Genomic DNA, 25583 nt, shown 5'->3' with positions numbered 1-25583 from the left:
TGTTAAATTATATTAAATTGAATATTGTATGATTATTATATTTTACTTTTTGTGTTAATTTTTTCAAAAATTTTTAAAGAATATTTGTAGATACTCGAGTAGATCTGCGTTCTCTAAAGGGATAATTAAACAGAAACTTGTAAAGATGGATAAAGAATGGGGCCATTTTTTTTAAACGGGAGTAAGGATGGAAAAGGGGTCTGCTATGCTCTCCTAAGTATCGATTACTATACCTAACTAGCAACGGAGATTCAACTTGAGCTAATTTGAGAGAGGCATGTGAACTTTATCTGCATTGAACATTTAAGGTAATGAACCTAAGTCAAATTTGGACTCTTAATAATGGGCCTAGATTGATCTTGTTTTTATTGAAGTCTTACTAGATTCAAGTATATCTTGAATTAATATTTTGAGTCATTGTTGTAACAAATAATATACTATTTAATATTATAGTATTTAGTATATGTAAAAGTTAGATATATTTGCAGAAGATTTTTTAATTCAAATTAAAAAAATTAATTATCTTTTTTTAGTTCTAAATATTATTTATTAATATAATGAAAAAATAAAAATAACAATAATCACTAATATATTTAAAATAGATAATCCTAATATATACATGATACTACATATATCAAAAATTATTATGTATGATAAATACTTTTTTTTATAATAACTATTTATATAATTTATTGCATACTTTTTTTTATCTTAATATTTAATAAATTTAAGATACGGATATTTTTTAACATACAAAATAAATAATTTAAGTCATCATCTAAGATAATAAATATAATAGTGCAAATACCTACTTACTTATTAGTAGTGAAAAATATGTAAATAGTATAAATTGATATTTTTTTAGTATAAATGCAATAAGAAAGGTTATTAATTAAGTTAATTACATAATTAAAAATTATAAATAATTTCTTAAACAATAATAAAAAATAAGATTACTATTTTCACATACTACAAAATTTATGATAAAAACTTTGGATAATAAATTAATACTCAATAGATTATACATTAGCCATGTCAAAAAAATAAATAGTTAATATATTAGATATTATTATTTACGCACTAATATAATATATATTATCGTTTTTTAAGTTTATAATTAATTTTTAATCTAACTTTTGGTAACTAAAATTTAAATGATTAAAATTATTTGTTGAATATTTTTTCACCTAACCAATTTATTTTTGTTATTGAAATTTTAAAAAAATGAGTTGTTAATCAATAAAATTTAAATTTAAATTTTATCTCACTAACCAGAATTAATTTTAAGATGAGAAATTATTTTGTACATCATATTGTATTGTAGGATAGTGTAATCATTTGCTATTTTTTAATGGCAAATATTGTCAAATAACATGTTGTAAGAAATTAGAAAAAAATGTATTTATCAATTCAGAAAATACTAATTTATTTTTCAATAGAATAAATTATATATTGAATAACAACAATTGTTATTAGTTTCTCTTCACGGTAACTAATACTCAATGATGATATTTTGGTACACCATGTTACCAAGAAATATTAATCAATTTAATAATTTTTATAACGATAAAGTCTATAAGTTTGAAAATTTGAAAATCATGTCATAAAATGTGAAGTTTTAATAAGTAACAATGTTGATTATATTGTTTTATTTGACTTCAAGAATGAATACGATACTATCAAATAAAATTGTCTCAGGTAAATTTCAACAAAGACAAAACTCCATGAGTATTGTTGTTAATGATAAATTATTCTATTTCAAAGACAAATACAATTTTTTTTTACGGATTTTTTAACTTTGTAGGCCGAAGACTAATCCACCACGTATTGATGCTCTATTTATTAAGAGTCTACTGTAGGATTCGAGAAATTTACTAGCCAATTTTATAATTAAAATTGAGACAAGATTGAGTGTTTAAAAACGCATAGTCTGAGTTAAAAATTTAAATTTTATAATTTAAAAATTTAGAGATAAAATTTGAACTCAAAAATTTATTTAGAGCGTGAAAATACAATTATTTATGAAAAAACGTGTACCAGCATTATAATTAACTATACACGTTTAAGTATGTTCGGTACTGTATATGAAAGAAATAAAAATATAAAAATAACTAGAAAAATATTTAGAATACAAGTAGGAACATATATCTTTAAAATTTTGACCCTAAATAGAGCCAATGGACAAAAAGACAAAAATACCCCTTATTTAAGGAGTAAAAAATGTGACTTCATTCCATTTTTTCATTCATTTTCCCCACAAGAGAGATAGAGAACTCGAGAGTGAGGAGCGGAAGAGAAGAAAAACCTTAAAATACTATTCACATTCACCTTCAAATCCACTTTTTTCACAAACTGGAGCTTTGATCGACGATCAGTTTGTGACTACGCGTTGCTCTCATCTCCCTCTATGTTTCTATACCACTTTTGCAGTGAGTAATTGTGAGAACTTTCCTCTATTTTTCTATTTCTCACTGTTTTCACGTTTTGGGGTTGTGAGGTATTAAGTTTGTGATTTTGATGCTTTAAGCAAAGGTCAAGCTCAAATTCTAGCAAAGTTTTAACCTATGTTCATGTGGACTGAGGTAAGGGAGCTCTTTCCTTCTATTTTTTTACAATTTATGCAAAACCTTAGCATAAACATTGTGCGAATTGAATAAAATTAGATTGAATAGCATTGGTTAAAACTTGGATTGGAGAGAAATTGATTGAGACTTGAATTAGCCTAAGAAAAAGGTTCAAGAGGTTAGGACTATCGTCAACTAACGTACGTATTTCGATTTTGGATAATCATTATGTATTGTGACATTGTATAATTCGTATTAATCGAATTCAAGATTCTTATTTAAATATTTTCATTCATCTATTCATGCTAATTCTATTTTATCAATTTTATTCTGGTATAAAAAAATTTGACTCACAAGCTCTTATTTATGTATTGTTAATATTATTGATAGCCGATTATGACCTAGGCATAATGGGTTCATTAGTTAAGGTGTTATATCTATCGCTAACATGGATTGTTACACACACAAAACGATATTTGAATTCCAAATATTTATTTAAATGGACAAATAAGATTACCATTCAACCAATATAAATTAATTAAAATAAATACTAATTATTTTTAATATTTTCAAGTCATAAAATATTTATAATAATTACTATATATATATTTTTTAATTTTTTAATAAAAAATTTTATATAATTTTATGTATTATCTCATACAGCATACGGAAATAATATACACTAATTTGTATTTAAAAATAAAATCTTACTAACTTATGTCATAAAAACATAAGTTAAACATATCATAAAAAAGTTATTTTACAAAAAATAGTGTAAAAATTAAATTTTTTTTACATTTTTAATATATTAAATATATCAAAAATATTAAAAAATATCGAACTTCAGAATGTAAACTAACACGTAAATTCATTACCTGCATTAGGACTGACATGTATTATTCTTGTGTGCTTATTATTTTTTGTTGCATATTTTTTGTGTTATGCTTTATTCTTGTATTTTCTGTTTATGTTCTGTTTTTTATTTTTTCTACTTTTCTGTTTATCTACTTTCTTTGTTTTTTTTTTTCTATCTTCTATGAAGTATATTACTGTTTGACAAGCATATTATATTTTTAAAGAAAACATAGGTAAACAATTAAAATACTAAACATAAAGTGGATAATTTAGAAGTATAGTGTATTTTAATTTGATTGGTAATTATTCATGTTATTCAAAAAAGTTATTAATTACCTAATATAACTATTTTTAAAATATATATCCTTAAAATACTTTAAAAATATTAGGGGGAAAAACATACTTTATTCAGTTTTTTGTTTTAAATTTGACACGTCAGGACTAGTAGAAATGTCTTTGCGCGTGTCCAATTCAAGGGGCCATTGAAGAATGAAGACTGAGTCATGGCGAATAGAACGTAATCTGCCACCAATCTTGATATACATTCACAGCTAACCAACAATAAAAAAATAACCACCCTTGTTGAGAGAAAGAAGGCTTCCCCAAAGGTAACTAATTTTAATGAGCGGAGATTGAGAACATCCTCTTTAGCTGCAACTGCAAAGATATTAGATATATATTCCACCTCTGATTCTGGGTAACTATTACAAGACAACATTAATCACTACCCGAGAAAGTTGATCCAATGTTCAAATATTGGATTTGGCCATTCGGGGGGTTTAGGATACTATCTGAAGTCTGAATAAATATACAAACATAACATAATAATAACGTAGATCCACAACCATTTGTATTCGTCACAGCTATCATAATATACCCAACTTTTCATACAGTTACAAATTTAGGCACAAGACAGCAGCATTCATTGCTCAAAATTCCTAACCCATCAGCAACATACTTTAATTCATGTTCTTTTTTTTTTCTTTTCCACTTAGGTAGAAACTCACGAGTTGTGAGGTGAGAAGCCTTAGATATAATTTAATCCTGTCAAATTATCTAATAATTCTTAACTATGAACTCATGAGTTTTCACTTTCTTTAGGTTCACCTGATCAGTGATTATTAATCATATCTGTCATTTACTGGTTTAACATTGCACACAACTATATGAATCAAATCAACATCAAGCTAAGATTTTAAAATTGGCAAGAATGGCCAAGGTATTGCTGGTGTACTCACCGCACCTCTCAATCTTGGTCTTCACCTCCGAAGCGTTGGAGGACCCAATCTCCTCCAGTCCATCCAGGCACGTCTGCTGGTCCGTCAAGGCGGCGCTCACCCACGTGCGCGCGTCCGCCATCTCCGCCTCCGTCAGCCCCTTTGGTGCCGCTTCCACCTTCGAGAGGGAGTCGTTGAGGCGGGAGACGGCGTCATCCACGAGCTCCCTGCAGTCAACGGAGAGGGAGGAGGAGGAGGCGAGATTAGAGAGTTCGTGGATGGAGACTCGGAGTGAAAGGGACAAGATAGCTTGTGGATCCATGGCTTTCGTGGTAGTGGTGTTGCTGAGGAAGGAGGTTAAGCTGGTGAAGCAGGAGTTGGGATAACGAGTTACGTTGCAGGCGACTCGGATGGACTCGGTGGCTGAGTCGGCGGGCTCATGGCGGACTAAGGCGAGAACGAAGAGGAGAGTGAGAAAGAAGAGTGCGACGGTGGAGAGAGTAGCGATTAGGAATTTGGAATAATGTTTGTGCTGATTTTCGACGTAGTGACTCTGATTCTCTTCTTCTACTTTGCCGTATCCTTTGTTCTTCAACATCTTCACACAATCCATCCCGTGCCTTGTTGCTATTATTTTATTCTATGCCCTTCACACCCTTCTTCTCTATTTAATCTTCCAAGTCGTCGGTTCGGAAAAGAAACCGTGTTGAGGTAAGGTAAGGGGTTAAACTTTAAAGTACCAAAATGGCAAGATGTGACTCAAAAATTTGGTGACCAAAATTACTCCTTAAAAGGATCAAGATAAACAAGTGATAGGATACTCTTATTTATATATATTTTTAGGTATGAATATTTTTACAATTGTTTTTATATAAAAATATTTTTTATTATTAGATGATGAATTAAAATATAGTAAAACAAATAAATTACACTTTTTAAATTAAGATCATTATAAAAAAATATTTTTAATATCTTTATTAGAATAGTTGCCTTATAATAAATACATCTCTCAACACTCACACTTAAATAATTTAGATAAAAAAATTATAATTAGAATAAATAGTCATTTTTAACCATTAAAAATTTAAACACAAAAAATTAAAATTATACCAAAAAATTTAAATTTTTACAAACAAAATTATTCAAACCTTAAAAAATTAAATAAATTTTTTTAATTATCCTCTTGTTAGTAAGTTAGTCATAGTTTGATTAAGTATGTATAAAGTATTATATATATATTGATTGAGTACACGTTATTAAAGAGGGATATATTCATTTTTGTAATTCACAATTTCATTTCTCTTTTCTGTTTTCTTCATGTTTCTTAACACAAACCCTAGCATGGTATCAAGAGTCTAAATTTCTCTCTATTTTTTCGTCTATGCTGTCATTATCTCTTCTCCCTTCTATTCTTTATATCCTGCACAAAAATTTTTTTGGTAGTTTCTTCAACAACGAAGTTAGTTCTTGCTGACAATTTAATTAAGCTTCACTAGTACCTAGTTGATAAATTAGAACAGAATAATTTTTTTACCTGGTCTCAACAAGTTCTTCTCACAATAGAGATTCTTGAGATGCAAGATCATCTCGATGGATACAAAATGTCTCCACGATTCAACACCGATACCGAAAAAGCAGCAAATACTAAATCTCAGACTTTCAAAAAATGGAAAGAAGAAGGATCTTGCACTTCTTACTTGGCTCCTTGTCTCCATCTCCAATTTGTTCGAGAATAAGGTTAGTCATTGCGCTCAATTTTCATGAGGCATGGATCATCATCCAGTCTCACTTCACCACCACATCCAATACTAGAATTCAAAGTCTAAAGGCGCAATTGAGATTTTTGAGAAAAACCAGTTCACTAAAAGAATATCTTGAGAATATTCAAAAAATTATTGATTTCTTTTTTCCATTGGATATCAAGTTTCAAATGATGATCATATCTAGATTATTCTTAATGGGCTTCCAGAGGAATATTCTGGCTATATCTCGTCTGTAATGTCTAGACTATCTTCCTTTACTATAGTTGAGGCAGAATCATTCTTGAAAGCATATGAAGATATGCTAGATCGCTTCAAGCAATCAAAATCAGGTATACCCATGGCCAACTTAACTCAATCCTTTATGTTCTTTAACAACAATGGCAAAGACACTTTTGCTCATCATGGGAGAAGTGGAAATTTTGGGAGAGGAGAAAGATTTGCCTCTCCTCGCCCTCAATGCCAACTCTATGGCTATCTCGGGCATGTTGTACAAACATGCTACTTCTACTTCTACTTTGATCAAAGCCTCTAGAATAATCCTTCTCAAACTGCAAATGCCACTGATTCCTTATGGCAATTCACCCCCCCCCCCCAAAACCACCACCCAGTTTCCATCAACCTCGCGCCTATTACAAAGCACCATCATCTGTGGTAGGATCATCATGGTAACCCGATTTCGGTGCCAATCACGATGTCACTAATGATCATACTAATCTCCTGAATTCTAGTGATAATACTCAGGCTCCAAACCTTTTTGTGAGTAATGGTCAGGGCATCCCTGTCCTTACTATCGGTTCTTCTTTATTATATGATCGTCTTCATAATATGTATTATAAATTGACTAATCTTCTTCATGAACCAACTATAACACAATTTTTTAAGTGTGTCAAAATTGGCAAGGATAATCACGTTTATTTTGAGTTTTAGCCTAAATATTGTGCTGTCTGTAACCAGGAGAGGCTTCTTCTCCACGGCATTGCTGAGGGAGGGATTTACAAGCTTCGAGATTTAGGCACTACTGTTATGTCTTCTTCTGTTGATTTTAAGTCTAATTCTTGTCATAATAATCATTGTTTGCTTACAAATTTAGATGTTGTATCCAGAAATACCCATGAATCTTCTATAAATACGAATAAATCTGAGTCCAAGTCTGTAAATCATTTCAATTCTGATGTCAAGCTATAGTTCTTTAAATTTTGGATCTAACAATGCTTCTGATGTGTACTATGGACTATTCTTACATACAAATATTAACACTGCTCATCATAGTGATGCTTTTTTCCACTGCTATTTTCTCTTCTATTGCCTTTAATTCTATTTTGTATTTACCTACTAATTTTGAAATATGGCATAAGAGACCTGGACATTGTGGGATTAAAAGTGTTCTTGCTGTTCTTAAACAATGTGACATAAAATCTGACTATAGTCCAAACACTCGTATTATTTGAGTTTTGTTCCCTTGCTAAAATGCACAAACAACCCTCTCTCTCATCTGTACATACTTACACTCATCCTTTAGAACTAGTATAAAAAAATAGCTGGGGACCTTCACTAATATCTTTTAAAAATGGCTTCAAATACTATATGTGTTTTGTTGATGTTTTTTCTAAGTTTACTTGTATTTTTCTTTTAACTAACAAATTACAAGCTTTACTTGCTTTTCAAAACTTCAAACACTTAATGAAATTACAAACAGGTTTCAAAATAAAATCTCTTCAAGCTGAGCATGGCTTGGAATTCTTGTCACAAGCTTTTACATATTTTCTTCAAAATCAGGGTATTGTTCATAGATTGGCGTGTCCATACACACAAGAGCAACAAGGTAGTGTTAAACGCAAACATAGACACATCACAAAGATAGACATGTCTATGCTGGCAACAGCTGGTCTACCATTTCAATTTTGGGAAGATGCATTCACAACTGTTGTACATCTCATCAATAGACTACTAAATCCTGTATTACAATCAAAGACATCATTTTGAGGTAATTTTCAATCAAAAACCATATTATAATTCTTTAACAATTTTCGAGTGTGGCTGCTATCCATATTTGAGACCATACAACAAAAGGAAGACCTATTCCTTGGGTATATGTGATAGTTAACACAACGGATATAAATGTCTAACTAGATCTGGCAAACTATATTTTGCTAAACATGTGATTTTTAAGGAAAAATTATTTCCTTACAATGAGCACTACACAGAAAAGCCAACCCCTTCTATTAATTCAAAGTCATTTATACTCCTTCCCCATCAGAACAAATTATTTTATTTCCCTCTTCTTTTATATTCACCTCACCCAATTTTCAATTCATCCATATCGATAACAATACCAATGACACTCCTGCACCTCTACACACTTCAGAACAGGAATCCTCTCACACAACTCCAATAAGTGAAATTGAAGTTCCTCCCGTTAATAGATCCACCCTCTCTACCTCTCAAATCACAAATACTCATCTAATGAATACACGGTCAAAAAGCGGCATTACTAAACTTAAAACCTATCTTTCTATAACTACACTACTACAGATGATCCAAACTTTCTGAAATATATACCAAAAAATGCTAAGTATGCTATGCAGTTTGATCATTGGAAAAATGCAATGCAAACCAAATACAATACTTTGATGCGATGCAAGACATATTCTCTACAACAACCTCTACCCAATTCAACACTTGTTCCTTGCAAGTGGATTTTTCCAATAAAGAAAAACTCAGCTGGAGATATTTTGCGCTATAAGACACACATAGTAGCAAAACGATTTCATCAACATGAAGGTATATACTTTAAGGAAGTTTATAGCCCGGTTATAGGACCTCAAATTGTAAGAATTATACTTTCCCTTGCTATTATTAATGGCTGGCAGATGCAATAATTTGATTTTGATAATGCGTTTCTTAATGGAATGCTTGAAGAAAACATTTATATGCATCGGCCAGATCAATTTGCATCATCTGATTCAACTATAGTTTGTAAGTTTTGCATAAAGTTATCTTTGGCCTTAAACAGGCTCCTAAGGCATGGTTTAATACTCTTGCACTCACTTTAAAATGTTTTGATTTTGAAAACACGAAATCTGATCATTCTCTATTTGTTAAAAGAACAAAGGAATCTATTTTAAAAGCTAAAAGCAAACCTCAATTTTGACTACTCTAGAATAGAACCATAACTTTTATCCACTCCAAGGAAAATCTACAACATAGGCCAAGATGTCAAAGTTAATTCAAAAGATAAGTGATAGGTAAAAAGGCAAGATGTAAGGTTATTCCTTCATTGCAAGATTATAAATCAATACCTGAGCATTGCTATATTATACGTGTATGCGTGATCTGCAGGAGAACAAATTTTCACCAAATAAAGAACAAATTTAAAAGATGAAAAACTGTTCAGCTACACTAATTTTAAATTAGTTGTACAACACAAATACTACAAAACCTTGAAAAAATTATCTCTTACAGTTTTTTTTTTTTTTTTGCATTACTTGATTATCTTCATTGCTCCTAAATTATCTCTTATAGAATTTTCAAAACCCAAATCCTTTTTACTGAAATCAATTTCAGCTGATAAATTAAGAACTTAAAATATCTTTCGAGAAAATTTATATTGGCATATGTGAAGTGTTAGTGATGAGAGGATTGACGTGCCAAGTGAAAGAATTCCTAACAATATGATGGTGGGTGCAAATCCAAAACACAAATATATTTTAATGTTGGATCCAATTTGTTAAAATAAAATGGATATAACATACAAATGTTTATTCTTTCTTCTCTATATGTTATAGAATAAGGGCTGCTGATTACAAGCATCAAACTCAAATAAATAAAAAAAATCAAGAGTATCGAAGAAGATAGCAAAAAAGTATAACAAAATTTAATCAGAACCTAAAAATGAAATTATAGAATACCTCTGTCTGCTAGAGTTCTTTGGGGAGTTTTGATATGATTCATTTTCAACTGCATCTGACTGGACAGAGTAAGCTGAGTTTCCATCAGTTAGAGGAAGAACCTACACTAACAGAAAACAACATATCATAAATTTGATTAATGAAACAAATGGAAAACAACGAAAATTTAAATTCTTGTACTGATAAACATGATGATAGTAACTTGAAATTTTTTTTAACACAATCCAAACACTCTTACCTTAAAAAAATCACTTCTTAGCTGATTTTACCTGCGATCAATTGAAAGGAAAAAAAATTAAACCTACAATCCATTACTAAACATAAAAATAAATTATGATAATATTTTATTTTTGGACTTTATTATTAATCCACCCATTGATGCAATCTAAGGATGTTTCTATGCTTCTTCTGTAGATAACCCTAGGACAGTGGTGTCAACTTACTGCGGTTGTAAAGCAAGCATTAGCAAGGCAACAAGTTAGAAGTTTGAGGCTTTAGATACCATTAACATACCGATTTCTTCATATCAGATCCCTTTGTCTTTTCTACAAACTATAGAATCAGTCCTATTTTATCAATTTTCATCAACCCATAGTATGATGCATGACTGCAGTAAAGACAACAATAATCAACTCCAAATGCTAAAAAAGTATATAACAAAAAAAAAAGATGAAATTTAGGGTTTTGCATATCCAATAGTTTTATTCTTACATCAGTTTTATTCGTACATTTTAGCATTTAATATATCATGTAAAAGCTTTGTAGACCATGACGAACCTGAGCCTCTACTTTTCTTCTTCCATTTTTTTCTCTCCCCTCAGTCCAACGAATTTCTTCTCTGGCGGCGTATCCAGCAGCGGCGGCGGCCTCTGTCACCGCCTTCACCTGCTTTCACTCTCTTTCATTTGATTCAGTGGCAAGGTTGCAGCCTCTCACCACCACCGCCGTCGTTGCCTCCCTCTTTTCCTTCTTCCTCGTGCTTTTCCTCTTCACCGTCATGTTCTCTTCTTCTTTGCTTCGATGGGAATGTGGAAGGAGACCTTGGTGTAAGAGAGGAGAAATTGAGAAAAAAAAAGGGTAGAGAACTTAGTGGCTATCAAAGGAGAAAGGGATTAGAGGAGAGAAATAAATCAATTTTTGAAATTTAATTTTCCAATTCAAATTTGATTTCCTGCCTCATCCACTGGATAAGAACTGGTGGACAACCCAGTGCGTGAACTGCATGTAGTAAAGAACGAAAGAATCAAAAGTTATGAAAAGAGAACTAATTTTTTATTATTTTTTGTAGTCTTAATGGCACAGCAGAAACGTTGAAGTGAACAATGAAGAGTAACGAACCTATTACTATTCTCCTATTATATATTAATAGATGAATTAATAGATAGATTGTAAATAAAGATTTAGAACTTATTTTTATAAGATAATTGAATATTTTATGTATTAAAATAGTTAAACAAAAATATCTCAAAACGAACTTCAAATGTTGTAAATCTAGATTGTTGCGTACCTGTATTTAAAATTTTTAACTATTATTCAATTTTTTTTATATATTTTCTGCAAAATTATTCAAAAATATATTATATTTTATGTAAATAATTTAAATCACAACCTTCACTAATGTGATAAAAAATTAATAATAATATTACTAGAATTGAAATGAATTAGAATTTGCAATTTATAAAGACAATAATTAAGTTTGACGTTTTTTTTTTTATTTAAAGTCATCTATTATTGAATTTACACTTACAGTAGTTGTAATTTCTTTTTCAATGTAAATGATTAAATTATCTGTAAAAATTTTGTCTACCATTTTACTTCAAAATTTTGTTTTAATAATTTTCATTGTCGGAAAAACTCTTTTTATTATTGCTGTCGATATTGGAAGAGTCAAGACATTACGAATCAGTCTATCAATCAAATGATAAGTTCTTAATTTTCTTATTTCTTTCAATCTTTGACATAATTCAAAAAGTGTCCCAACATTTTTTAAATAATTCGGTATATCAAATACATAACATTGTAATTGAGTATTCAAAAGAATCCTTTCATGATTAGAAAAATCTAAAGGATAAAACTTTTCAGCTAACTTGCATATATTCTGAATATTAAACAATTTAAATTATCTTTAGGACCCAAAGCAGAATTTAAAGTCAAAACGTCCATGATTTCCTCATTAAATCTACTATTTAACTCTTGTATTTGGAGTCAATTGCTGCCAAAAACACATCTACTCGATAATGATGCTCAACTGTTATCTTTGGTTGACGAGATCGACCTCTTCCAACCGTGTATTGTGTACTCATATGAGGGATGTCAAATTCATGCTTCTCACAAAACTTCTTAACAATCTCATGCAAATTGCACAACTATTATCCCTCAATTTTTGAAAAGTATTTTTGATGTGAAAATAACCTTCATTGCATTCAAAATATCTTAGAATTTTTTGTTGTAATGCTTGGCACAAAAATTACTAGAAACACAGAAGTTTACCACGGGAAGATACCCACGAACGAGAAGTAGTGGCAAATCTGCATGATCGTGGTAATCACTTGTAACATCTTACATCTCTGTAGCTAAATTGTGGGAAGGTTTTCCACGTTCTTGTTTATCAGCAGCCAACTTGAGCTACACTCTTTTAATTGCCACAGACCCAATGCTCATTGTGGCAAAATTAAATCCCTCTATCTCCGACTTTGGCACGTCTATGAACGAGTGTTTCTCTCTATCCCTTTCAAAAATTTTATAAGTAGTTTCTACTTTTTTTAAATTTAAACTCTAATAATAAATTCAATTTTTTAGGTGCAGAATTACCCAATTTTTTAATAGTTGGTTTCTTCTCTCTCCTTCCCAGTGGCATCTTCAATTGATAAGGTATGCATTAGTTAGAATAGTATAAAAATAGTACATGCTTATACCTCTAACTAATTGAGAATGAATACTAAAAGTATAAAATTCATGATAAAAAAAAGTACATTTTTTAACGTGTTCTTTCTGTCAGTTACAGTGTTACACTGCCTAATTCGCAATATGCATTAGTTGGAATAGTACAAAGAGAATATTTACTTATACCTCTAACTAATCATATACAAACAATTTAACTCATTCTTTCCATTTTTTTTATTCGTAGTCTTTCTATCAAAATGCAATTCCAATGCTTAATTCATAATATGCGTGAGTTGAAATAGTATAAAAAGAGTATATGTTTATAGTTTTAACTAGTTCTATAAACTATTAACTATAGTTAATTGGAATATTAACTAATTTAATTACAAATTAATAATTAAATTCATGTAGGTCTAATAGTTGAAAGTAATATATTTATGTCTATTTTGCATTTATCCCTTGCTTTCAATCCATTACCCCCAATTTTACAGTTTTGCAGATCAATTAATTAATTTCAATATTAATTTTTAGTTTTGATGACTACTATTTTATGCAAAAATGGTATGTTAGTGTAGTTTAATTTATTTTGACAGGGAGGACGATTTGAATTGGGATATGTGAAGTGAATCAAAATTAATATTTTTTAGAAGCTTGCTACACATACAAATCTTTTTGGCTTACAAGTCTTACAAGTTGGTACAAGCTCAATAAAAAACACGCATTACACTCCGACATTCAAGAGTAAATAAACGCATGTTATTCAACCACTTTATGTTTCCAAAGCGCGCTACTCACCATGCATTATAAACGACTCTTCTTCTTCTTCCTCCATGAAAACGAGTTTCTTGCCAAATTTGAAGATAATGTAACTTCAGAAATACATCCAAACGATTACAGAAATACACCCAAACGATTACAAAAATACACCCAAACGGTTACAAGAATTCACCCAAACGATTATAGAAATACACCCAAAGGATTACAGAAATACACCCAAAGGATTACAAAAACTACACCCAAAGAATTTAAGAAATACACCCAAAATTCGTTGAAATACACCTTATGCATAATTCATAACTCTTTCTCTTTCTCCTCCTCATCTTCTGCTGCTTCTTCTTCTTCAAAAACGATTTCAAAGCTTGATGTCAAAAAATAATGGAAATCGAGAATAACAAAGAAAGAAAACAGAGAGAAAAGCACGTAGTAGAAGAAGAAGAAAACGTGCAGTAACGGTTGAAGAAGGAGAAAGAGAAGGCAAGAAACGAAAGAAAAGAAGAAGAAGAAGAGGAAGAGGAAGAAGAACGTGCAGCAAGAAGAAGAAGAAGGTGCAGCGAAAACGTGCAGTAACAGTTGAAGAAGGAGAAAGAGAAGGGCAGAAACGAAAGAAAAGAAGAAGAAGAAGAGGAAGAGGAAGAAGAACATGCAGTAAGAAGAAGAAGAAGGCAAGAAACGAAAGAAAAGAAGAAGAAGAGGAAGAGGAAGAAGAACGTGCGCAAGAAGAAGAAGAATGTGCACTTGTAAAAACTTGTATAAAAAACGCTTGTATGTGGAGAATTTCTCTATTTTTTATGTTTTGTTTAAATTTACATCTGTTTTAAATTGTTAAATGCTATGGTAAATACTATGTTATTTAACAAAAAACTTTAAAAGTAAAATAACATCTTCCTGAAAAGTTATGTCTATTAATTTTTTAATCTTTTATTAATTTATATGAATATGATTAATTGCCTTAATCATAAAAAATTGACTGATTATGTTTTTTATTGATAGTAAATTATGTACTATGTAGAAGACTGTGCTGGAGATCCTAATGTTACTGTTAGAATTTTATTAAAGTTGGATAAAGTGACACTTTTTCAAGTTAATTTTCATGGCATCATTTTATTTTTTATATTTCTTTTAGTCAACGATGTAAGTTAATTTTAGACTTTTCTTTTTTGTTATCCCAATATGCATTCTTTCTTTTGTTGCTGGTTGTACATAAATTCTAAACTACCCATTAACATTTTAAAAACTGTTATGCAACTGGCAACCGAAGGCTGCAAAACAGTTACAAATTACATCCGAGAAGGAGTCAAATCATGGCCTATTAATTTCTTACCTTAATTCTTTATCTCTGTCTTGCTTAATAGATTTTATTGGAGCACACAAAAGCAACTGAAATATTGAAGGGGTGTATAATTCCGTGGCTGAAGTTATGTGTCCTTTTTGTTATTTACCTGAAAATATTTTTGCATGTGGGTTGTCTGTGTAACAAGAAATGCAGAGCTTGATAAATTTGATTTGTCTTGGTATTTTCAGGCTTTCTGTTTTCTATATCATTTTAGCAAAGTCTGATATTTATTTTGTAATAGTTTCATTTGGATATCTTTTAACATTAAATCCATTTAATCTAGGATATTTGTTTTTCAATACTAAGTATTAATTAATTTCATTTGTGGATAATATATATAAGAATGTAATTATTTTTTTAAATATTATATGATGTAATTTTATATTAAGGAGCATTTTTATTATGATATTTTTTAATTTATCTTTTATCGCTAGCCATGGAAAAAAAGTGTGGCAAAAAATTCCGACCTGGTCGATTTTGTCACGGATAGAGTGTGGTAGAAACAATTATTTCGTTGTGCATCCTTTTATTTTGCCACAGAAAAGAGCGTGTCTAAATGTGCCAAAATTGTCGCTAACAAAATGTCTTCACAGGTGTTAAAACTGTGGCTATTGGAGTAAAAAACGTGGATAATTAAAAATGCGTCACCCTCTTTAGCCACGGACGTTCATTTGTTGCAAAAGCGTAATTGCCACAGTTTTTTGGACTTTAGCCACGAAAAATTCGTGGCTAAACCCCTTGTTTTTTGTAGTGAAAATGTTAGTAATTCTCATAATTTCTTTCATCAAATGTAAAAAAAAAAAAAAATCAAACAAAGATAGCACTTTGTTGACACCATAAGCCTCACCTCTTTGAGCAGAAGTTGTACCATCATCAATAATGTTATTAAGAACGGTTTGAGTAGCTGCAAACATTCTTATCAAGCTATAAATAGAATGAAAGTGAAAATTCCATCTTGTATCTCCAGCTCTTTGTAAAGTTACCACTTGATTTTCACCTTGACCTGTTTCTAGCTCATCATTGGCAATCAATTTTGCATTTTCAATTTATTGAGCTTCTTGTAGTTGATCATGTCGTTAGCAAGATGCACTAAAAATATTAACAATAGCAGTTAATTGTATGAAAAACTCATGAATTTAAAGTACTTCCCTTAAAGCAACCACTGACACTAACTGCAATTTATGAGCAAAACAATGGATAAAATATGCTTGTTGGCAATCATTAAAAAATAAAGCTTATAAACCATTCCATTCTCTTCTCATATTACTAGCACCATCATACACTTGACCTTGAATGTTTTCAATTTAGAAATTATAAATAAAATGCACAGACACCAATTCTTTTTTCAAAGTCAATGCACTAATGTCACTAATATGTACAAGATCGAAGAAGCGTTCACGAACAAAACCATCCATATCAACAAATCTCAAAACAATAGCCATTTGTTCCTTTTTAGATTCATCACAAGCTTCATCAATGATGATACAAAATTTGGTATCTCCAATATCTTTTCTATTTGAGTTTCTCATCATTGTAGCAAGACATGTAGAATTTTCTTCTGAACATCGCTTGAAGTATATTTAACAAATTTAAGGGCATTTTTCAAAATAAGCTTTTGAACACTACTATTCTAAGACCCCAAAAACTTTAACAATATAATAAAGTTACCTCGATTATCTGATCTCGAGCTTTCATTAGCGCAACCTTAAAAAGTCAACCATCTAATACAATCAATAGATGCTCCAAGTCTACGTTGATTATTCTCAATTTTTTCTGATGTTTGTCGCTTCATAAATATATCAACATGTTGTGATCGCTTCATCGAATCATCGCATGATTTCATTGCCTTGTGATGGAACGAATTAAGTCCTTTGCTAATGTGATTCAAAAGAGGACATTTTTTTTACTATTTACCTTCTTCCGATTCCTAAAGTCGTTTTCAATGAAGGAATTTGAACTTATGTTGATTGAAGATTCCTTAGCAAATAGGTAACATGGTAAACAATATAAAACATCACCTTCAATAGAATACTCTAACCATGAAGGGTATAATTCAAACCAAGAAGCTTAAAAACGACATGACTTTTATTGCTCAAGAATAGATAATTATCAAGTATTAGTTGATTTGGTCCAACTTTGAGATAAGCTCAACGAATTTCATCTCTTTTACTTGGATGAAACTTCCAAATCATTGGTCGAATTCCTAGATCTCTTACCAAATGATATACTTCCATTTGTTTAGGATTAATTCGTGGGTGCTTGACGCGAGCAAAACCGTCGGTTAAGAATTCCTTCTCGGTAAAGAAGAGATATAACCTCGTTGCAAGTATAGCTCTCAACCAACAAGTGATGCTCGATCAAAGTTTAAAATTTCTAATTAAAACCAAGAGTAGTTAAACCTCGGGTCGTTCTTCCCTAGGATGCAATTGAAATGTTATACGCTTTCGGTTGTGAGGAAAAGAGGGTTTTGCAATTAAAGTACTAAAGATTGAAAGAACTTAAGAAATAAAAGAACTAAGCAATGATCAAAATTGTGAGTTGATGCAAGTAAAGGAAACAAGATCAAAACTAGTGAAAATGCATAAAAAGAGCCTTGACTTGGGAATGGGGATCCAAGGCATCCTATCATTGCCATAACCACAACTATGGTAATTATCATGAGTCGATCTCGCCTAGTTAACCCCAACTATTGAGGAGTAAGTCAAGCAAGCATAATTGATATTAATCTATAAGTCATAACCAATTTACCAAACTAGTTGATAAAAGGCTAGCGTTAATGGAAACAAGAATCAACTAACTACCCAAGAATTAACACTAAATATCGGACATTATGACTCTAGTATCCTAGGATCTAAAACCACAAGCCAAGGTGTAAAAATCTACTCAAAATCTAAAGTTGGCATTTTCACAAACACCTTGTGTGCATAAAAGTAAAACATGGGAATTTACAAAGTAAAATGAAAAACTATAACCAACTATCAACAAAACCAAACATAAATAAGCAATCAAACATAAAGAGAGCATGAAACATTAAATTTATCAATCAAAACTTCAAGAAACTCAAAATTGTAATTATAAATAAAGTAACTTGAACCAAGAGGAAATGAAAGTAAAAGTACTATAATTAAAGAGAAAAGTGAGAGTACTTACAATTAAAGATGCAAAATCCAAAAGAAAAGCTTGCTATAAAATGCTACATGAAGATGGAAATGAAACCGTAGGAGAGCATTTTCTACTCTACTCCTACTCCTACTCCTATTACTATAAGAAACTTGTAAAAAAAAAACTAAACTACAACCTCATGTGTGCTAATGTGTTGATTCTCCCCTTATATAGCACTTCAAAATCAGCATCCAAGTCTTCCGAAATGGCCCAAAAGGCCTTAGAATTCGAGAGACACGTGCTTTATTAATGGAATCACGTGCAGGGACCTGTGCGTCCGCACACTTGGCTGGAAATTGACTTGTGCGTACGCACGTAGGGCTGTACGTACGCACACTTCGCTGTGTGCTTTTCCATGTTTTCTTCATATTTTCTTCTTTGTACATGCTTTCTTCCACTTTTGGCCATCCATTCTTGCCTAAATAACATGAAATCAGTCAACAAATAAGTCATGGCATCAAATGGAATAAAAGTGGAATTAAATTGCTCATTTTAAGCACAAAATTGCATGTTTTTACATTTAGGATCAAATTAGGGACAAAACACAAAAGTATGCTATTTTGATGCTTAAGTTGTGAGTTTATGTGATGAAATCCATCCAAATCAAGCTAAAATATATCAGAAAATATGGACTCATCAGTGCTTTGACTTTGAACTATCTTATTGAAGAGTTAAAGTATTCATGTTTGTTGACTCAAGTGTTGAAGAGATTGATATTGATGTAACAATATTAGAAACATCTTCACTCTTCTGGCTAGTCTTTTTTAAAAAAGATCTATTATTTTTATCTTGCCCATGATTCAACTAAATTCCTACAATTGAGAATTTACATAGATAAATATTATACAACTTAACTAAACTCAATTAATTTTATTCTTTGTAAATCAATAATATCAATGTCACAAATAATTAATAATGAGAGAAAAACAAATTAAAAACAATATATGCTAGGTTAACATTATAATTATATAATTATTATCTTCAATTTCTTTCAAAAACTTAAATTATTATAAGGTTATAAACTAGATAAATAAATAAATATATAAATTATTCAAAAAAACAAAAAAAGAAATAACTTATAGAAGAAAGAAGAATAAGAGATGATAATGGAAGACCAAAGATTACTTGCTATCTTGTAATGATAATAGAAATATAGAATGTTTTGTTTCTATTTTAAAAAAGAGAGAATAACCCCTGAACTAAAAAGGTAATTTTTTGCTACTGCCATTTCAAATTCTCAAAAAGAGTGGCGATCCTTTTAATATGGATTAGGGTTTTAACTTAAGCTAATATGGCCCATGACCCAAGTAACACTTATTTCAAGCTCTTTGCTACACCTTGAGTAAGGGATTATGGTAATTGGGGAATGAGAGTGGTGGTAAAGTTTGAAATTGGAAGAGCGGTGGTATATGTAAGGTGTAAAGTTGAGCTATATAGCCTAATTAGAAAATTTTCATTAAGAGTAGAGTTTACTATAAATAGAGTAATTGTGATAGAATCAAGTAACCATGAATTGAGTAATTTATATCCTTTCTTCTTTGGAATTCCATCAATATTGTAAGACGAAGAATTTAAATAAAAAATGAATTTAATTAATATTGAACTGGCCACTCAACTAACCCAAGTTGGTTTCTATTACTATTACTTTATTTATAATAAGAATAAAACTCTACATCCAAGTAAAATCCTTATCCAAGTCTATCCAAGTTGTTGTAACGACTTTTCAAATTAGGTGCTCCTCCTTCTCCTTCTCCTCCTCCTCGTATTTCTTCTTCCAAATTCGTGCAGGTTCTTCTTCTTCCCTTCTTCTTCTCCTTCTTCTTCTTCTCCTCCTCTTTCTTCTTCTTCTTCTTCCAAGTTTGCACACGCAGGTTTTCTTTTTTCCTTCTTCTTCTCCTCCTCTTTCTTCTCTTCCTCTTAAAGATTATCAATTCAATTCAATTCAATTCAGAACACCTGCATCCATTCAATTCAAAACAACTTTCTTCATAATGAACCGAACACGTTATTAAGGTGAAACAATTGTATAGTACTAAATGAATGGAACATTATCCATTATATAAAATCCAATTCAAAACAACTTTCTGCATAATAAACTGAACACGTTATTAAGGTAAAACAATTGTATAGTACTAAATGAATGGAACATTATCCATTATATAAAATCAAATTCAAAATACCTGTATCTACAATTTAGAGATTATCAATTCAGTTCAATTCAATTTAGAACACCTGCATCCATTCAATTCAATTCAAATCATAATGAACCGAATATGTTAGTAAGGTGAAATAATTGTATAGTAATAAATGAACGGAACATTATATGAAAAACAGCTTTCTGCATAATGAACTGAACACGTTATTAAAGTAAAGCAATTTTATATTACTAAATGAACGGAACATTATCTATTATATAAAATCAAATTTAAAACACGTGTCTACAATTTAGAGATTATCAATTCAATTCAATTCAAAACACATGCGTCCATTCAATTCAATTCAATTTAACAATTACATTCCATTCAATTCAATTGAAAAAATAATCCATTAGCAAAATGTTGGCGTTGTTGGTGATGATGATAACAAAAGAAGAGAAGAAGAAGAGGAGGAGGAAGAGGAGAAGCAGAAAAAAAATCTGCGTGCACAAAGAAGGAGGAGGATGAGGAGGATGCGTGAAATTTGAAAAAAGAAGAAGAGGACGTATGAGTATATTTAAAAGAAGAAGCACGGGGGAAGATAAGAAGAAAAAGCCTGTGTAATGACGCTCTTTTAATAAGAGTGATTTTTGTTGGTGTTGGACCTATTTGAATAAACCTGGATGAAAAAATACTTTGATGTGTAGCAATTCTATTATAATAAATTCTACTCCTAATGAGAATTTTTTAATTGGACTATGGGCCAAGTTTACACCTTACATTACATTCCACTTAACTTAACAACAACTTTATCCTCAAGGCTGTGAAAATATATATATATATATATATATATATATATATATATATATATATATATATATATATATATATATATATTAATTCTAATTACAATTAATTAGAAAAAAGCACATAATCCTAAAAATAATATTTACTGTTAAAATAAAAAAGTATATACCTAAATAAGTTCCTAAAAAATTTTGCGTCAGACGTTTTTGTCCCCCAAAAAAATTTAATACGTTGAACTGTTGAAGTCCCTAAACTTTACAAAAATAAAACGAGTAAATAGCTAAATTGGTCCCCAAAAGATAGCCCGATCTCCAAACCAGTCCCCGTAAGAAAAAGATAATAAAAATTGTCCCAGAAAAATTTAAAATTGGTAACGTTAGTCCTTCCGTAAACGTTCCATGAATTCCGTCATTGACGCCGTTAACTGTTGCTTATGTGGCTGTCAGTGTGGCATATCAGCATGCCAGCTTGGCGCAGGGTGGCTGGTGACAAGATATGTTTTCATATGTATGTCAAATTAGTCCTAGGTCTGTAAACCCTAATCCCTTCTTCGTGTTAAATGCCATTGTTGCTACGGCTTGAGATTGATTCTGCAGAGGCCAAAAATTCTTAACCAATTGCACGATGGGTAGCATAGGTGGGGGTCGCAGTCGACAAGTGTCGCAATCACACGGAAGCCATGCTTCGAGCTCTTCGCTGCGGTGGCAGAGGAAGAACTCCGATCATGTTTGCTTTTGTGGGCTGAAGATAGTGATCAAGAAGTCTGGGACAAGAGAACATCCTGATAGATTGTTCCATGCTTGTCCAAGATACCGGGTGAGTTATGAATGTAGTCTTCTTGAAAGTTCAAATTATTTGAGTTGGATCTTGACATTTTGGTACCCTGATATTGTGCAGAGGGCAGCCACTGCAATTACTTTAGGTGGGCTGAGGACGACGAGTATGAAGGATTAGAGCACTTAGGAGAAGTTAAAACTTATGCAGAAATGGAGAGTGATGCTGCTTTCTTGAACCATAACATATCATGGAGAATGATGACCTTAGAAGCTAAAGTAAAAGCACTTAGGATGCAACTGTATTTTGGATTAATAGTTGTGATTGTGGTTTTTATGATTATGTGTATGTTCTTTAGTGGGAAGTGAAGCAGTTACTGTGAAAAGGATGATATTGTGAACCCTGATAGTTTTCTGTTGTTGTGAAAATCTTGTATGTTCATGTTTCTTTACTAGTAAAACCTTTACATGCAACATTGTTGTTGATCATAATATAATGTAAGCAAATCAGAATAAGCAGAATTAAAATTAAGTGAAGTAGGAATAGCATAACATCACCAATGGTGTACTAGTTTCCATTGTCTCAGATTCAAATAACAACATTGTTTTAACATGATAATAACACAAAAGGTAGTAGTTGACAGTCGAATAGCAGTATACCATAAAGGGCTATACAAAAAACAGGGCTATTGAAGATACCACAACTACCACATTGTTTATAAATGGTAAAATTTGGCCCTGACAAAACAACATATACTAATTGCCCTATAATTTATGTCTTCAAGTCTTGAAGTCATTCCATGTCTTTTTTTCTGGGAGGTTTGAAACCCGGAGTTGGAACAAATGTCATGAAGCTGGCAAGTTTTTTGGCTGTTGCAGAGCTGCTACCCTTGATGGTTTCAGCAGACACAGCAACTGCTCCTGGAGAGGCATTTCCTTTTGCCCTGGCCCTAGTGATATGGAGTTTTGGAGGCCTTCCTCTACCTCTAGTCTGCATCAAACAGTTATCATTATTGTCTGAAATAAAAAACAGCTACAAGTAACTAATGCTTAATTTAAAACTCTTTAGAAGATAACCTGAGTGACATTGGTTGAGGTCTGGGATTGTTGTGTCAGTGGAAGCTGAGCATGCTGAGTAACAGGAATTTCAGTCTGGTCATCTGGAGCAGCTGCTGCTACTGCAGGTAGTGTCTATATGGGCTGAGTGTGATCTTTCTTTTCTGCTTCTGGACCAGGTACAGATTGTGGTGGTTGAACAGCTGCAAGCTGCAACTGCATTAGCCTTGCTTTCTCTTGAGCATCGTCTTGCTTTTTCTTGCTGCAAGTTCTCTTGTTGTGGCCCACCTCTCCACAGTACATGCACCGAATTGGAGTATACTTCCTTTTCATTTTTGTCTTCATGCCACTGGGTCCTTCATCCTTGTCCTTCCTTCTATTTGTTGTTGATATGCCTGGTTTAGGTTTGATAGGAGGTGGAACAGGTGCAGGAGAACCAGTTTTCTCCCATAGATCTTGTCCCTTGACAGGGTTAACATTGAATTGGTATGTTCTTCTGTACGCCTCCATGGTCAACCATTCGTGGCAATACTCCTCAAGCCTCTTATCATTTTTTTTCTTGAATGGCTGATATTGCGTGCATACAAGGCATTCCTAATTTTTTGCACATAGAAAAATTTCATTCAATTAAGTATGTATCATGGTATGCATATGAAAGAAAAAATCAGTTATACATTCAACCTGTCAACTGCCAAAACCTGCAGGAGCAAGTATGGTTCCCCAAATCTACCACCATATTAGTAGGCCATCCTTGAACTTCGTAGACTTCCTCTTTCGCATCACCCGACCAGTAGGGAGCCTAGTTTCTGGATAACTTAATAAGAGATTCTTATGTGGGCTGAGGAGTGGCCTTATGAGTGGGCTTAGGAGTGGGCTTATGAGTGGACTGAGGAGTGGCTTTAGGTGTGGGCTGAGTTTTAGCTCTTTTTGGCTGAGGTGATTTTTTTGTTGTCTTACAATAATCTTGGGACATTGCATCATTCTGCTCCTTGTTCAGCTTCTCTGCTTCTTCAGGGATGGTTGGCAAACATAGTACATCATCATCATCCTCGCTCATGCAGTCAACCACGTGTGGCTTAGACACTACATGCTCAAAATAGATGTTTATGAGGTGATGATTCCTCCTGCAATCCTTAACCATTGCCAACAGATCAGCGTCAGTTTCTAGCCTCCTCAAGCCATTATCCAGCAGCGTTCCAGGCACTTTCCACAAGCAATTGTTCATCTCAGCATACCCCAGCTCCTTATAGTATCCCTTCACAAAGAAAACGTCTAAAGTGTCTGAATCTACACCCATTAATACTTCAGTATTATCTGGTTCATAACACAGATAGCCTGATTCATCTGTTTGGAACTTCCCACCATGGTGAAATACAAAAGTCATAGGGGGACCATCCATCTGAAACCAAAGCAGCAACACACACAACTGATGGAAATTTTTTTCATCAACAGGCAAAGCATATTCAACATCAACAACAAAAATGAATCTAACATACACACATGCAGTTACACAGAGCACAAACATCGTTCTCATCAATCCAAAAACAGGGTCATTCATTCATGGATCATCACCAAAGCCCTATGCCTGAACACATTCTCCTAAACCCTAACATTGCAAACAGTAACAATGGATTTCCAACGACAATACAAACACATTGATCAGGAGATAAAACCACAATCACTCTCATAAAATAACAAAAGAAAGCTAACATACCTCTCACGCAAGGCGAGGGAGTGCCCTTTTCTGTTGACCAACGTTGTCGCAAACCGGTCACCTGCAACTCCAGCACAATGTCGTCCTCGGTCAAGCCTGGTAGTCACCGTTCAAAGCTTCATCTACCTGGACAAAACAAGTAGGAGGAAAGGATTACAGAGGTTTTTTCTTCTTAGAAGAAGGATGTAACTCGAAACGTGTGTAAGGAAACAGGGATGAAAACCCAAACGTTGTAATAGGGAGCAAAGAAAACGACGCCGTTTAAGGTGTTGCTGAAAGCGTTGTAATGGGGAGCTGCTAAAACGACGCCGTCTAAGTTCTTGCTGAGGTGTCACACTAACGGCCAGGTCAGCAAATGTTCACGCCGTTACTCAAACATTTGACGGAAGGACTAACGTTACCAATTTTAAATTTTTCGAGGACAATTTTTATTATCTTTTTCTTACGAGGACTGGTTTGGAGATCGGGCTATCTTTCGGGAACCAATTTAACTATTTACTCAAAATAAAACATATATGTCCTTTCGTCACATTTTTTTTAGGACATTTTCAGTGACAAAGTTTGTCAATAACTCAATTGTTAATTCACACTTTGATCTCAAGGTTAAGAAGAACCATGGCAACATGCAAATCT

General features: G+C 32.0%; 2 protein-coding genes and 2 long non-coding RNA genes across 6 annotated transcripts; 1 reads left to right on the top strand and 3 right to left on the bottom strand.

Moving 5' to 3' along the window:
* Window positions 1–4601: 4601 nt before the first annotated feature.
* Window positions 4602–5249, bottom strand: LOC112710478 (pectinesterase 3). Its single transcript, XM_025762712.3, has one exon. It carries the CDS (start codon window positions 5247–5249, stop codon window positions 4602–4604), a length of 648 nt encoding a protein of 215 aa, XP_025618497.1.
* An 889-nt stretch (window positions 5250–6138) lies between these two features.
* LOC112710476 (uncharacterized) lies at window positions 6139–7681 on the top strand. Its single transcript, XR_003811638.2, has 2 exons — window positions 6139–6373; window positions 7354–7681. It is a non-coding gene; the product is annotated as an uncharacterized lncRNA (long non-coding RNA).
* Window positions 7682–7822: 141 nt separating this feature from the next.
* Window positions 7823–11643, bottom strand: LOC112710477 (uncharacterized). 3 transcript variants are annotated; one of them, XR_011865420.1, is made up of 6 exons: window positions 11085–11643; window positions 10546–10576; window positions 10308–10408; window positions 9699–9732; window positions 9540–9595; window positions 7823–8353 (listed from the first exon to the last, which is right to left on the bottom strand). It is a non-coding gene; the product is annotated as an uncharacterized lncRNA (long non-coding RNA). The 3 variants fall into 3 exon arrangements; XR_011865419.1 differs by lacking the exon at window positions 9540–9595; XR_011865418.1 differs by lacking the exon at window positions 7823–8353 and having other exon boundaries at window positions 9455–9595.
* Window positions 11644–22690: 11047 nt separating this feature from the next.
* LOC140175280 (uncharacterized) lies at window positions 22691–25090 on the bottom strand. Its single transcript, XM_072202576.1, has 4 exons — window positions 24951–25090; window positions 23918–24635; window positions 23258–23830; window positions 22691–23171 (listed from the first exon to the last, which is right to left on the bottom strand). Exon 2 carries the CDS (start codon window positions 24633–24635, stop codon window positions 24066–24068), a length of 570 nt encoding a protein of 189 aa, XP_072058677.1. The 5' UTR covers window positions 24951–25090; the 3' UTR covers window positions 22691–23171; window positions 23258–23830; window positions 23918–24065.
* Window positions 25091–25583: the final 493 nt, after the last annotated feature.

This window comes from Arachis hypogaea, chromosome 9 (assembly GCF_003086295.3).
Source record: "Arachis hypogaea cultivar Tifrunner chromosome 9, arahy.Tifrunner.gnm2.J5K5, whole genome shotgun sequence".
Taxonomy (NCBI): domain Eukaryota; kingdom Viridiplantae; phylum Streptophyta; class Magnoliopsida; order Fabales; family Fabaceae; genus Arachis; species Arachis hypogaea.
Note: the sequence above shows the minus strand (reverse complement) of the source record. Positions and strands in the feature narration are given on the sequence as shown.

What these genes read in the sequence shown, in the direction of transcription:
- LOC112710478 (XM_025762712.3), bottom strand. Translation starts at nt 5,249, where the DNA reads ATGGATTGTGTGAAGATGTTGAAGAACAAAGGATACGGCAAAGTAGAA.
- LOC140175280 (XM_072202576.1), bottom strand. Translation starts at nt 24,635, where the DNA reads ATGGATGGTCCCCCTATGACTTTTGTATTTCACCATGGTGGGAAGTTC.